At 44.8% G+C, this 15,129-nt stretch overlaps 1 protein-coding gene across 1 annotated transcript in view; it reads left to right on the top strand.

Annotated features, from left to right (window-relative positions):
* Positions 1 to 15,129, top strand: part of LOC124262184 (axonemal dynein light chain domain-containing protein 1-like) — a 39,509-nt gene that overhangs the window by 3,308 nt on the left and 21,072 nt on the right. The window contains 10 exon segments of the mRNA XM_046696637.1: positions 490 to 575; positions 840 to 896; positions 1,625 to 1,733; positions 2,490 to 2,564; positions 3,409 to 3,503; positions 4,486 to 4,578; positions 4,917 to 4,983; positions 8,893 to 9,051; positions 9,173 to 9,441; positions 9,568 to 9,649. Of these exon segments, the coding sequence (XP_046552593.1) occupies positions 490 to 575; positions 840 to 896; positions 1,625 to 1,733; positions 2,490 to 2,564; positions 3,409 to 3,503; positions 4,486 to 4,578; positions 4,917 to 4,983; positions 8,893 to 9,051; positions 9,173 to 9,441; positions 9,568 to 9,649 (1,092 nt within the window).

Here is a 15,129-nt window from a genome sequence, read left to right as displayed (position 1 = left end):
GTTAGAGCTGATAAAAGTGTTGATGTTAGAAGTAAAGCGTGTTAGTGTTGATAAAGTATGTTAGAGAGAGATAAAGTGGGTTAGAGCTGATGAAGTGTGTTAGTGTTGATAAAGTGGGTTAGAGCAGATAAAGTGGGTTAGAGCAGATAAAGTGGGTTAGAGCTGATGAAGCGTGTTAGTGTTGATAAAGTGGGTTAGAGCAGATAAAGTGTGTTAGAGCTGTTATATTGGGTCAGTTGATAAAGTAGATTAGCACTTATGAACCGTTAGAGCTGATGATGTGCGTTAGAGATGATAAAGTTGGTCAAAGCTAATAAAGTAGATTTGACCTGATGATTTGTTTAAGGCCAGGGAAGTTGGTATGAGCTGATGATGTGTGTTAGAGCTGATAAAGTAGATTCGAGCAGACAACGTGTGCTATATGTGATCATATTTCAGCAATGACAGCTGATCAGTATTTTGAGCAACAGGTTTTGATCCATGTTCCAGGCTCTCCAGCTCCCCGACACGCTGTTGCCGGATGAGTACCACATCGTCAAGAACAAGGGCGTCATGGGCATAGAATATCATGAAGAGTAAGAATAAACTGATTCCAGTATCTCAGATTTATGATGTTATATTTTCCCCTAGTGGGAGGAGAGAGACATTTATTTCCCTCTTTTCAAAGAAAGAAAGTCATTGAGTTCAGGGGTGGGAATTATTTTTTGAGCATTAATACCACTAACCTCCTGTTTTGAGAACAAATAATCCATATACCACATCATAAAAGATATACCATCAGTGATTTTTGTGAAAATGGTGTTGATGTTTCTATTTAATTATAAGTGAATTTTTTCCAGTAAATATTCAACACAGCCTGAAGACCATGAGAAGCATCTGGTCAAGTTCCCGTCACTGTAAGTCATTAGTTATCATGTTCCGTTTCCACAAACACACATTCTGCTTCCACATACATACATCTCGCTTCCACATACACACATTCCGCTTCCACATACACTCGTTGCTCGTTGTCTTTTCGTGATGTGCTAATGAAACAGGTTGACTGGTCATCCATTAGGAATAGTCAGATTGACGGTCATGTGTGGAGGTCTGGGCCACATAAAGTGATGTTAACATTATGTTTGACATAAGGCTGTATAAAGGCTTTGGCGTTTTAAGAGTCACAGCTTATCATCCCTTTGTGCAAGTTGGCCGTACTCCCTAATCAAGCAGTCTTACTACAACACCATTCATTATCCTTGTTACTCTAATATAGACCTGTGATGGTGGTAAGGTGCAAACTTGTACGACCTGCATCTGCTCGGGCACACTGTTTTCCCGTTCGTTCGTTCGTTCGTTCGTTCGTTCGTTCGTTCGTTCGTTGTTTCGTTCTCGCTTCGCTCGCTCGTTCGTTCGTTCGTTCGTTCGTTCGTTCGTTCGTTCGTTCGTTCATTCCTCCTCCATTCATTTGTCCTTTCTTCCTTCCTTCCTTGGTCTGTCAGTGGCAGATCCAGGCAGTAGGTGGCCAAGGGTTTAAATTCTCTCCTACCCCTCCCTTACACACACATACACTTGATGCACACACACTGAAATTGCCAGTTTGGTGTGTTACACAAGAAGGTCACACTGTTACTTGTGTGTGCAGGAAGCCGGCCAGCAGGTATGAGGTCCTCCAACTGAAGAGGTCCCTGGAGGACATGCTGGAGAAGGCTGGTGTCGAGGACAATGATGTTGTCGTTAAGGGACCAACTCAGGTGAGCATTCTATCATACTCTGCTATATACATAGTCAACCCGCCAAGATCCGGGTTAGAATTGGTCTTCGGCAATCCGTGCTTGTGGTAAGAGGCAACTAACAGGATCAGGTTGTCATACTCGCTGACTTGGTTAGCTTGTGTCATCGTATTACTCTGTGCAGCGTCACCCTGGAAATTTGATGAAGATGAAGAACAAGGACGATTTCTTCTCATGAATCACTGCATTGATACAGTGAGAGGTTTACACTAGTAACATGCTTCTAACCGAGCAGGGGCGGTGGGGTAGTCTAGTGGTTAAAGCGTTGGCTCGTCACGCCGAAGACCCGGGTTCGAATCCCCACATGGGTACAATGTGTGAGCCCATTTCTGGTGTCCCCGCCGTGATGTTGCTGGAATATTGCTAAAAGCGGTGTAAAACCAAACTCAGTCAGTCAATCTAACCGAGTCACTAACCACATGCATTTATTTTAACATAGCTTGGGTGATTAAAGGATATCAGGTTAAACACTGAATATGAAAATTTGACCGTGTTAATATATAATTACAGTAGTAATTAGCAGCAACTGATTTCTAATCTGTCACATATTGGGCAGTGTTTGCGTTTCTGCTCTGTTTGCATTTTTTTCTCTTTTATAACATTGTATAAACTCCAAGGTAACATGTTATGTGTTATTAGAAGTATTTGCATTTATAGTGCTATAAACTGAAAATTATGTTCACGTAAATTCTTAACAATGTCAATGATGTTCTTCAGATGCACAACCTGCTTGAACTGATAAAGAAAGAACAGAACGTCTACAACATAATCTTCCATGAACTCATCAGACAGGTGAGTCCACCATTACATTCTGCTTGCCGGACTCAGAAGTTGTTAGCTTCTAATACAGAAGTATCCGACCGCCTCCGTGGTGTAGTGGTTAGAGCGTCCGTCCGGAGAGCGGAAGGTCGCTGGTTCGATCCCCGACCCCGTCATACCAAAAGACGTTAAAATATGGTACTTGTTGGTCCCTGCCTGGCGCTCGGCATTAATGAGTACAACAAGGACTGGTCGACTTGGAGTCAGTATAATGTGTCTGAGTGGGGTATTCATGCTTCACTGCGGCATGGTATCTCAGTGGGCTAGCACTATAAAACCAGCTTCAGTCTGGGCTAGTACAAGCAGCCACACACACACATACACACGCATGCACATCGTCATATGAGTGAAATATTCTCAAGCACAACGTTAAACCCAATTTCACCTCACCTCACAGAAGTATCCATTCTACAGTAATATACCAAAATATGTTCTCCCTACCACTCCAGTGTTGCTGCTTATGAAATTTCAGTTGCAGGACAAAATACATCCAAAATGAAATAATACAAAATGGGCTAATAGCCATTATTTATTTGAGTAAAAGCTACCTTGATGTTTCAGATGCTTTTTCACTCAGTTTTTCCGAATTAAGATTTGGGTTTGTGTGCAACCAATTATGTCGTATGGGTCATCTAAATGGTTCAGGTGGCTGGCTCAGTGAATAGGCAGATCAGATGTCATGATTCATGTTATAATGGCGCAGTATGCTCATAATATTAGTCACTGGTTTGTATCGTCCGTTGACTGATTATGTACAGGCCACTATAGGTGGGATGTTGTGGGGTTTGACGTAAATGTTGTGTCCATCTGTGTCTAGGTGAGCATCGAGTGTGTGGAGAGAGGGGAGTTGCTGGCGATGCTGAGAGATAAATACAGCGCCCTCCTCAACAAAGTTCCGCAGCAGATCAAGAGGTGAGTCTTTTCGTAGCAACAGTTTCTTTATGTACTCACTAAGGCAGTGGGGAAACCAAGTGGTTAAAGCGTCTCCACATTGGTACAGTGTGAAACCCTTTTCAGGTGTCTCCTGCCATGATATTGCTGAAATATTGCTAAAAGCCTCTTGAAACCTGTGAACTGCGTCACTCTGTGAACTGTGTTTGGATTTCTTGGGCAAAATGAATCACTTGTATTCCATGCTTGTTGTAAGAGGTGACTATTGAGGATTGGGTGGTTGCAATCAGGGTTTTACATGACGCGTTATTCCTCGCGTATTCGACGCAACAATTTTGTAAACGACTCTCAAAATAGTATCATACGAGTCAAGCTTGACGCAAGTTTTATGGGTGACCCTCACAACTCAGTTCAATAAAATCGATTTCATAAGCATAAAATGATATTGTCAGATTGTTCCAGTGAACTCAGAGGAGACAGTAATCCTGGCTGTTTGAATTAAACAATGCTGTAGTTTCATTTGGTGGTGTGACATACACAGTTACATACTGAGAATGATTAACACAAAGAAATATTAAACTTTTCATGACTCCCAAATATTGAAAATGACTCCCAAAATAAATATTGTGAGTCACCATGACTCCCATTTTTAAACGTCTGTGTAAAACCCTGGTTGCAATGGCTGACCTGTCTGTTTACATGTCATTGTGGTCAGCCCAGTTCGTACCTCAGTAAGAAACATTCCACCTATGCTGGTCACAGAGAGATTAAGATGAATTTAAGTTCAATGAGTTTGTTGCTTCTGTTACTGTACTGGGATGGGGTGTGATGTTGGTCATTATATCAATCACTAGTTTGTTTGACTTGATTACTTGCAGTTTATCGAGAAGACTTGACACCCTTCAGCCAGCCAATGATACTCAAAATTTCACCAACTTGTCAAAGATGTAGTCATTTTATAACAGTGTTATGACAATGTGTTTATGAAAATGTGTTTCTTCAGTCTTCATGAAGAGGTGATGGCACAGCGGGCTTTGGACCGGCGACTCACAGAGGAACTCATGAGGTTCAAATCTACTATCAGTGTCCTTACAAAGTAAGTCAGATGTTAGCTGTAACTCTGTTTCCAGGGAAAGATCTTCACTTTTTTACAGCAACAAAAATGGTTTACTTCTGTCACAGAATGCTCGTTCTCTTGTGTGGTAGCTACAGACTATGTAAAATGCATTTGGTCAATTATAGGAAAAGTTATTTTATTGTTAGTTTTTATCAGATGTATATTATGGTTTTATTATATAATACAATAGGGTTATTATAGTGAAACAAATTACAGTAAATGTGTTCTGATCTTGTTTTGTTTTTGGTAATACTATAAAAGTGGAAAAAGTTTGACCTTGTTAAAGTTTGTAGTGTACATTGATTTGTTTGTTTCAGTGAGTTGACGGACGTTAAAGAACATGACCAGCGAGTGACCAAGGAGGCTCAGAAAGCTCAGGAAGATGTAAGTCTGCATCACATATCATATTATGTTTTCCCTAGAAGAAAGTGTCTCCTAACATGTTTTCCCTTGAAGTCAGTGTCTCCTAACATGTTTCCCCTTGAAGCCAGTGTCTCTTAACATATTTCCCTTGAAGCCAGTGTCTCTTAACATATTTCCCTTGAAGCCAGTGTCTCTTAACATATTTCCCTTGAAGCCAGTGTCTCTTAACATATTTCCCTTGAAGCCAGTGTCTCTTAAAGGTCACATGCAACGTAAAACACAACTTTGCAGATTCTGATACCTTTATGGACTTACCGAAACTAATCATCAAAAATGCAAATTCAACTTATAAAGTTGAAAAATAACGCTAAGAAAAAACCCGCGCGAAATCGGAGTTCAAAGCGATTCACTAATTTTCCCGACTTTTGGGGAAAACTGGTTTTCAACAGCTGGGCTGCACTCATAGCGCATGCGCAGTGAAATAGCCACTGCACTTAACTTGGAAGGCGGGCTGTCCGGTGAATACTCGGTGAAGGCTTTGGTGTGAGCTATTTTCCTAATGTTTGTTGATATCTCACAGTAGCGAGCTTTTATATGTTATGACAGTAAATAAACTGTTTATATAATTTCATTTGTCTATTTCACCACCACATTCTTCTTACCGAAGTCACTTTCTCAGTTCGATGCCAAAAGCAATGTCATTATTTAGCGTTGACAGAATTTCTAACTGTGATATAGATGTCGTTGTCACAGACAAAACTCAATGTCTTGTTTTATTGACACCTGTGTGTCTGCCTGCCTGTCTGCTAATGACAATATTCAATACACAACTGCGATCTCTGACCACATGCAATTTGAACTTAACACCAATCAGGCTATACACCATAAACAAAGCGCATTGATTTATGGCCCGAGTTGGTCTCTGTCACATTATGTAATTACACAGACAGGCAGGTGTGATACTTGAACACATGACATGTTATGATGTCTGTTGATTGCAAAATGTTATACACAAAAATGAGCATGTATTTACAAAACCCAACATCTCTATATATACACACACAATGAGCCGTGAGGGAATCTGCAAATGAACCAGCCGTTACACTTGAGTGCACACCCACCCGCTCTGACTGGGTTCGGTATCCCGGCTGCTTCGTTTCTTGGGAAGTAAACCCAAGCACACAATATTGCACTTTTGATTTGCGATTGTACGCTTATAATTTTGTTTATATGTTTTTCATAACCAGCAATGAATATTATATGTCACGAATAAGTGATAATTGTGTTTTAATTATGTTTGATTTTTTGGTTGCATGTGACCTTTAACATATTTCCCCTGAAGTCAGTGCTTCCTAACATGTGTTCCCTTGAAGTCAGTGCTTCCTAACATGTGTTCCCTAGAAGTCAGTGTTTCCTAACATGTGTTCCCTTGAAGCCAGTGCTTCCTAACATGTGTTCCCTAGAAGTCAGTGCTTCCTAACATGTGTTCACTAGAAGTCAGTGCTTCCTAACATGTGTTCCCTAGAAGTCAGTGCGTCCTAACATGTGTTCCCTAGAAATCAGTGCTTCCTAACATCTGTTCCCTAGAAGTCAGTGCTTCCTAACATGTGTTCCCTTGAAGCCAGTGCTTCCTAACATGTGTTCCCTAGAAGTCAGTGTTTCCTAACATGTGTTCCCTTGAAGCCAGTGCTTCCTAACATGTGTTCCCTAGAAGTCAGTGCTTCCTAACATGTGTTCCCTTGAAGTCAGTGTTTCCTAACATGTGTTATCTAGAAGTCAGTGTTTCCTAACATGTGTTATCTAGAAGTCAGTGTTTCCTAACATGTGTTCCCTAGAAGTGAGTGTCTCTTAACATATTTCCCTTGAAGCCAGTGTCTTTTAACAAGTTTCCCTTTGAAGCCAGTGTCTCTTAACATATTTCCCTTGAAGCCAGTGTCTCTTAACATATTTCCCTTGAAGCCAGTGTCTCTTAACATATTTCCCTTGAAGCCAGTGTCGCTTAACATATTTCCCCTGAAGTCAGTGTTTCCTAACATGTGTTCCCTTGAAGTCAGTGCTTCCTAACATGTGTTCCCTAGAAGTCAGTGCTTCCTAACATGTGTTCCCTAGAAGTCAGTGTTTCCTAACATGTGTTCCCTTGAAGCCAGTGCTTCCTAACATGTGTTCCCTAGAAGTCAGTGCTTCCTAACATGTGTTCCCTAGAAGTCAGTGCTTCCTAACATGTTTTCCCTAGCCAGTCAGTGTCTCCTAACATGTGTTCCCTTGAAATCAGTGCTTCTTAACATCTGTTCCCTAGAAGTCAGTGTCTCTTAACATATTTCCCTTGAAGCCAGTGCTTCCTAACATGTGTTCCCTAGAAGTCAGTGTTTCCTAACATGTGTTCCCTTGAAGCCAGTGTCTTCTTAACATGTGTTCCCTTGAAGTCAGTGTCTCTAACATGTGTTCCCTTGAAGCCAGTGTTTCCTAACATGTGTTATCTAGAAGTCAGTGTTTCCTAACATGTTTTCCCTAGAAGCCAGTGTCTCTTAACATGTTTCCCTTGAAGCCAGTGTCTCTTAACATATTTCCCTTGAAGCCAGTGTCTCTTAACATGTTTCCCTTGAAGCCAGTGTCTCTTAACATATTTCCCTTGAAGCCAGTGTCTCTTAACATATTTCCCTTGAAGCCAGTGTAAACCGCTAACATATTTCCCTTGAAGCCAGTGTTTCGCTTAACATGTATTTCCCTTGAAGCCAGTGCTTCCTAACATGTGTTATCTAGAAGCCAGTGCTTCTTAACATGTGTTCCCTTGAAGCCAGTGCTTCCTAACATGTGTTCCCTAGAAGTCAGTGTTTCCTTAACATGTTTCCCTTGAAGCCAGTGCTTCCTAACATGTGTTCCCTAGAAGCCAGTGTTCCTAACATGTTTCCCTTGAAGTCAGTGCTTCCTTAACATGTTTTATTGAAGCCAGTGTCGCTTCCTAACATGTTTCCCTTGAAGCCAGTGCTCGCTAACATGTGTTCCCTTGAAGCCAGTGTTTCTTAACATGTTTCCCTGGAAGCCAGTGCTTCCTAACATGTGTTCCCCTGAAGCCAGTGTCTTCCTAACATGTGTTCCCTTGAAGCCAGTGTCTTCTAACATGTTTCCCTAGAAGCCAGTGCTTCCTAACATGTGTTCCCTTGAAGTCAGTGCTTCCTAACATGTGTTCCCTTGAAGCCAGTGTTTCCTAACATATTTCCCTAGAAGCCAGTGTTTCCTAACATGTTTCCCTAGAAGCCAGTGTCGCTTCCTAACATGTGTTCCCTTGAAGCCAGTGCTTCCTAACATGTTTCCCTTGAAGTCAGTGTTTCTTAACATGTGTTCCCTTGAAGCCAGTGCTTCCTAACATGTGTTCCCTAGAAGCCAGTGCTTCCTAACATGTGTTCCCTAGAAGTCAGTTTCTCCTAACATGTGTTCCCTAGAAGTCAGTGCTTCCTAACATGTGTTCACTTGAAGCCGGTGCTTCCTAACATGCATGTGTTCCCTAGAAGTCAGTGCTTCCTAACATGTGTTCCCTAGAAGTCAGTGCTTCCTAACATGTTTCCCTTGAAGCCAGTTTCTCCCAACATGTTTTCCAACAATCCTGTGACACGAACATGTTTCTACTTCAGGCGCTTCGTATTTTCAGTCAGGAAATTATATAAAGGAAAGCTGTACAGGGTACAAAGCAACACAGGGTTCGACAATCGGTTAAAAGATGAAGGCTAGTTGGGAAAGAAAATCTGAGAGCTCTGTTGTTTTAAGGTGTATGATTTTCTGTTCTCTTAGGTGATTGAACTGAGATATTGTGGGAATAACATAGCTGGAGAGGAAGTCTTCATGGCCTGAGTACAGAACAATGTGATTATTGTTCTAGGATTGAGTTGAAAATGTGTTTCTGCAAACTGATCTGATGCTATGACTTTCCTACAGCTGAAGACAGCTCTGGGTGATGCACAGAAGAACGCCAGTCTCCTGGCAGAGTACCACGACCTGTACGAGCTGCAGCGCCGGCGCTTGGAACGCCAAGTGTTCATGCTGTCTGACGAGAGGGAGCTATGGAGCACGGCAGCATACAGTCTTGCTCTCAAGGTCAGTACTCTCTCTGAAGTCATACAGCCCCATCCCTGAAAATCAGGATGAATACTCTCTGTTATATGTTTTGAGTATTGATGACTGTAGTGTGAACAGTGACAACATATGTCTCCATCAGGTGACGGAGGAATGCAGACTGACGACTGCCAAACGGATGCATGTCAGTGAGAAGGCCTGGGCCAAGCTTGCCAACCACTTCACTGTGTTGCTAAGCGACAAGGACACGGAGCAGCTGACGGAGATTCAGGGCCACGTGGAAGTTTGGCGGGACAACATTGAGGATTTCAACATCGCCCTGAAGCAGCGGGAGGAGGAGATGAGGGAGCACCTGCAGGGCATCAGGGCAGGCGTGGAGAAATGGGTGCTAGACTTCCAGAAGGACTGCTTGTGAGTGGGCCCACTGTCAAATTATGGCATGTAGGATCATCTTAGTTGTAGAGGAAAAAATCCTCTCCCATGTCCACATTAGTTCTGGTGATCAATATGTTCATTTAATGAAATGTTGTGTTTCAGTAACGCTGAGGGTAACATGGTGAAGGTCCCTGACAAGGAGAAGATGATCAGTCTCCGCAACGACATCCAAGCTTGGGAGGAGGTAATATTGATGATGATGATGATGATGATGATGATGATGATGATATTTTGCATACCATGGTGTACAACTCTTATTTGTGTTCACAATATTACAGCCAGATATATTTCATGTTTATACAGTGAAAACTAGTGTGAAGGTAAATCTGTTTACAGGTACATCAGTCCACATTTTTTAAAATTTGTGTTCATTTCTTTCCAATCATTGCTTCCAAAGGATACATCAACGAGTTTGTAAATTGTTTCTCTATATACTGCTCATCATTTGTTAAGGATGTTGTTCTCATGGATGTACTGTCCTTCACCTTGCTGAACCCATTCCACCTGTTAATGTCTAAAAGGTCACCTGATCGGGTCAAGGACATACTCTTGTAGCTTGCCCTTGACGTTTTCAAACACATTTTAGAGGTGTGTGAAGATTTGTGTCAAAATGCAGGAATTAATTTTGTGTCAGACATCAAATGTTTATTTCCAATACATGTAAGTTCAATTCAAAGTATTAATTAGATACCCCTAACAACTTTTGAACAGTATATTTTCACAAATGCTACATGTACTTCACGATTTCATTTGCATCAAGAAATTTACAAACTTCCAAAGCATTCACATTTCACAAAGTGTGTCTTTCTTTCCCACCATACTCACTAGATATTGTAGTCACCTGGCAGGGGGAGATGAGATAGCACAGTAGACTAAGGTGTAGCCATTCAGTCTTGCCCCTGGGTGGCCAGTATCAACTGATACTGGGTTCAAAGGCCACATTCAAGCCCATGATCCACCTTGGTCTTTGGCGGACTATAATGTTTGACTGAATCACAGTCATCCCTTTGGTGCACCAGATACTTGGGATCACGGTTTTGAATCACGGTTCAGCCAGATTTTATGTTGTCAGCACAAAATCAGCGTTTAAAATTCCCACCTGCCCGACCGTCCGGAACGGTCTATTTTCATCTCGGACGGTCAAATTTCAAAAGTAGCCTGTCCGGTGGTCTGGTAGATGTTTTTACCCCTAACAGTAAATATTTCATAATATCAGAGGGGCGGTGGGGTAGCCTAATGGTTAAAGCGTCCGCTCGACATGCTGAAGACCCGGGTTCGATTCCCCACATGGGTGCAATGTGTGAAGCCCATTTCTGATGTCCCCCGCTGTGATATTGCTGGGATATTGCTAAAAGCGCCGAAAACCATACTCACTCACTCATAATATGAGACAGGTTCTCTCGTCGTCAGTTTGAGGTGTTTGAAGTGTCATGATAATTATGTTAAACTATTTACGATTGGACACTTAATTTTACAATAACCAATCACAACACACGTACTTTCAGTTTACCTAAACTTGGTGCATTGCCTGTTAGTGCTATGTTGTTCATTGCGATGCCTACAAACAGTACAGTATTCAGAAACCTTTTTTTTCTTTTTTTTTTTCTTTTTTTTTCTTTGTTGTTGTTGAAAATCGGACAGGCAAGTTTGAATCCGGACAGGTAAGTTTTTAAGTTACCAGTCCGGCTGTGTCTGGCTTAGAATTTTGGGAGTTTTAAACACTGACAAAATCCATGCACATGGGAATTGGTAAACATCTGCATCACTTCTTGATTTTCTCTCACATTACGCCATTACACCATTATGCCTTGATAACAATGGAATAGTTTTAAAAGCAACAATAAACCAAACTCATTCACTCCCTCACTTTATTACCTTCTACTTTCCAGCAGACTAGCTATTATATAGTAAACTATTGGTCAAGACTTAGAAACTTCTGAACCACCATTCTCTCACCCTATGTTGGATTTTATGATATAGCAAGGATCTAAATTTCAATAAAGATTTGGATTTCAGTTAGATAGGCTTGCACATATGTATGTAAAAGTGCGGCTTGTATCTTTTATTCACAAGTGTATTAAAAACTTCAACAAAAAAAACTTTCAACAAATATTCCTCTTGTCAAGTTCCATCAGTTACACTGAGTGAATTCTTTTTTATATATTCCTCCTTGGGGTACTTATAAGCATTTAAATGTCCATTTAAAATCCCTACGACAGTTGTAACAATATTTGAATAAAATATTTACAAAACAAAAACTACGTTTTGTCTTGTGAGACCACCCTTACAGGGCCCTCTGGCCCCCTATAGCCACAGAGCAGGTAACTCTAGACCGTAACCTCGCACCTCACTTTCCATGCTGTCGTTCCCGACATAGACGTGGGTCCATTACAAGAAAGTTTTCTTTTCCCGGCGAGAATTATGAGTGGGTCAGAAACAGCAATTGTATGTATGGTTCTCTTTTGTCCCTGCATGGGCGATTTGAAGACTTGTTATGAACTTTTTCATTCATAATTTTTAGTTGTAACTTGGTACCTGTCGCGTCATTTCGCCCGAGTGCGTGCCAAGATGGTGACCAGGTACCCAGCTAGCATCACTGTTCATTGGTTTCCCGTGTGGTTTTCAATGTTACAGGTGGGGTTAGTAATTTTACGTATATGTGGTTACATGTAGGCGTTTCCACTGCTTGCATTTTCTATCTTACGATATAAAAAGTCGTAGTTATGTCAGTCGTAGTATGGTTATTGTCAACTGTATGCTACGTTGTCGCATTAGTTGTGTAAGCCCATCGCGTGTTTTTCATATATGTATGTGTGTATGGGGTTGATTGCTGCACAGGTTGTTTACTTGTTGCAGTTTAAATCCCGTGCCGTGCCTTGCGGCCATTCCCGTCAAGGACACACCGCGAGGTCTGCTTACGTTGCCTCACCCAAACTGACCATGAGGAAGAGGGTGTGTGGCATGTGCCACTTTACACCTCAAGCGATTAGAGCACGGCGAGCGGATCTGCTGTTCTACAGCAATCTGATTCGAGGAGGGGGTGATATCTGGGCACAGGATCCCCGTCCAAGCGTTCACACAAAAAAGGGGGTCTCGGGGCGCTTCCCATCTGAGCCCGGCTCCCAAAAGAGCTAAAAGGTTCCAAGGAGGCATCTAATACCAAACCTCAACTTGCTCCTGTCTCTTCCCCTGTTGTGTCGGCACCAGTTGTGCCCGTTGAATCACTAACCTTTATTCCAGGAACAGATGGCGTCAGTGAAATCTCTCATTGATCTGGCGTTGGATGGGTTCCGTAAAGGAGCTCACTCGCGCGATGTCGTGAGGGAGTGGATCTGACGCATCTGTGGGGGTTGGCTGCGGCCCGAGCTTAGGCTCGGGGAACGCGCCTCCCCCTGGGCAGCTTGATCCCGGCTTAGGCCGTGGAGATAGTGCGCCCTCGACACCTAAGGGCGACCTCGCCCGGGCGTAGAGTCCGTCACAGGTGGCTGGCGCCCGGCGATGCAGGGTTGCCCTGGCTTCAGCCTGGTGCCCTGACTGGCAGTCGCCTCGGCACTGCCAGCTCGAACACCTCGGCGCCTGGCAGGCAGTCTGGGTTGCCGGGGAGGCCTGTCGCTGCAGGTCCCTCTCGGCGCCCGGCGACTTGGGGGCGAGTTCTGCCCGGCTGGGCGACTCATTGCTTCTGGCCTCTTGACCTTTATGGTCTTTTGGGTTCAGCCTCTGGTATATCCGGCGGTCTCTCAGGGGTATGAGAGTGCACGGCTGCCGAGGATTATGCCGCGAGTGGACATGGAGGACGATGGAGCGAGGGAGGAGCGGGCGGGAGTGCCGTACTCCTTTGGCTCGCTCTCAAGAGGCAGGTGCGGGGAAAAATTGCCGAAGCCCTGCCCCAGGTGGCCGTTCCCACACAGGACGCTCGACCCCGCGGAGTTTGGCTCCGGGGAGGAGGCTGCGCCTACCAAGGTCGCCCGGTAGCCACGCATCCTACCATCACTGGTAGGTGAGGTGGTAAATCCTCTTAACTGGTTCTCGCTCGAGATTTGATCTGCCCGGCGTTGGCAGGAGGTACCAGTTGGGGAGGAGGCGCTATTCGAACCACCAGTGGTGGGCGAAAGTGTGTCTTTGCCTCCAGTCACGTTAGGGGTCGTCCTCGTCTTCCCTGGCCTCGGCCAGGCAGGGCAGGCGCCTCCCCTTTTCCTGCTAATTCACTGCCGCTGAAGTCTGCGTGTGCCGGTCATTCGAGGAATGTTACCGGTCGCAGCGTGCTACCTCAAAGTAGCAGTCCACTCGGCCTACCTGTCTGCACTGCAGGGACAGCTGGTGGCTCACAGCGCTTGTGGCGCCGACTCATCGGAGTCGGTGCTCTCGCGCCAGCTCACGGACATACACTCGCATCTGGCTAGGGATAGCATTCAGTGCTGTGCCAGCCAGATGATGGGTGCCGTCATGGGCTTGCGCCGCCTGTGGTTGTCTGTGGTGCGGTATTCGCCGGCCACACAACAAGCGCTCCTGTCATTGCCCTATACCATGGGATCCTCCCTGTTCCCTGGGGCATTGCAGGTAGTACGGGAGGCCGCGGAGGCTGTCTCTACCTTCAAAGACTCAAAGTCTTTGTTGGAGCAGCCCTCCGCTCCTCGCCAGCGGCCTTCCCCGCTTGCATCCGCTTATCCTTCTGCCCGGCGAAGGATGTTGCTAAGTGGACTGCCCTTTGCAGTCAAAGCGAACAGGCGCAAGGGGCAAGGGCAAGCCTGCTCAAGCACAGCAGCCTTTTGGGGAAAGGGAAGCCAGCCCGGCTTCCCGCTGATTCCTTCCCCAGAGCCCTTGTTGCCCCCACTCCGCCAGCGGAGAATTGCCGACTGTGGGGTGCACTGCCTCCTGCCACACCGTCCCTGTCGGCGGCCGGCTGTCCCTATTCCTCCGGGGTGGGAGGCAGCCACCTCAAATCCCTGGGTCCTGTCCACGCTCAGGGATGGCCATTTGCCACAGTGGGGCGAGATCCTCCGTCCTTCTCGGGGTTCGGCTGCGCCTGTGCCGACCTCCCTTGCCGACAAAGGCGGCCAGCCTCCGATGCGAAGTTCAGTCCTTACTGAACAAGGCAGCCATCGAGTGGTTCCTGTGGGTCAACAAGTAGAGGGTTTTATTCCACCTACTTCCTAGTGACCAAAGGGACGGAGGGTTCAGACCCATTCTGAATCTCAGAGGGTTGAACCAGTTACTGGAGGTGCCGTCTTTCAGGATGGAGACACTCAGGTCAGTGATCTCCTCCGTCGAGACAGGGGATTGGCTTACGTCAATCGATCTCAAAGACGATACCTCCATGTTCCAATGCACCCGAGTTCAAGAAGTACCTCGGTTCTCCTTCGACGGGGCGTGCTACCAGTTTAGCGTGCTCCCCTTCCGGCATCTCCACGGCGCCAAGGGTGTTCACCAAACTTATGCTAATCCCAGCTCAGTTAGCCAGGTCTCAGGGCAGGTGTTGTCACCCGCACCTAGGCGATTGGCTTCTCAGGGCCTTAGGTCCTCAGTTAAGCAGAGCCTCCACACTGTGCGTGATGGATACTCTGGTGTCACTGGGCTGGATTATCAACCTCAAGAAATCAGACCTCGTTCGGACTTGGGATCTGATATTCTTGGGGGCAAGATTCAACACGGAGCTAGGGATTGTTT

Source organism: Haliotis rubra, unplaced genomic scaffold (genome assembly GCF_003918875.1).
Source record: "Haliotis rubra isolate DU_JTF1 unplaced genomic scaffold, ASM391887v1 Scf826, whole genome shotgun sequence".
Lineage (NCBI taxonomy): Eukaryota > Metazoa > Mollusca > Gastropoda > Lepetellida > Haliotidae > Haliotis > Haliotis rubra.
The sequence above is the reverse complement of the archived record's forward strand: the minus strand, read 5'-3'. Positions and strand labels throughout refer to the sequence as shown.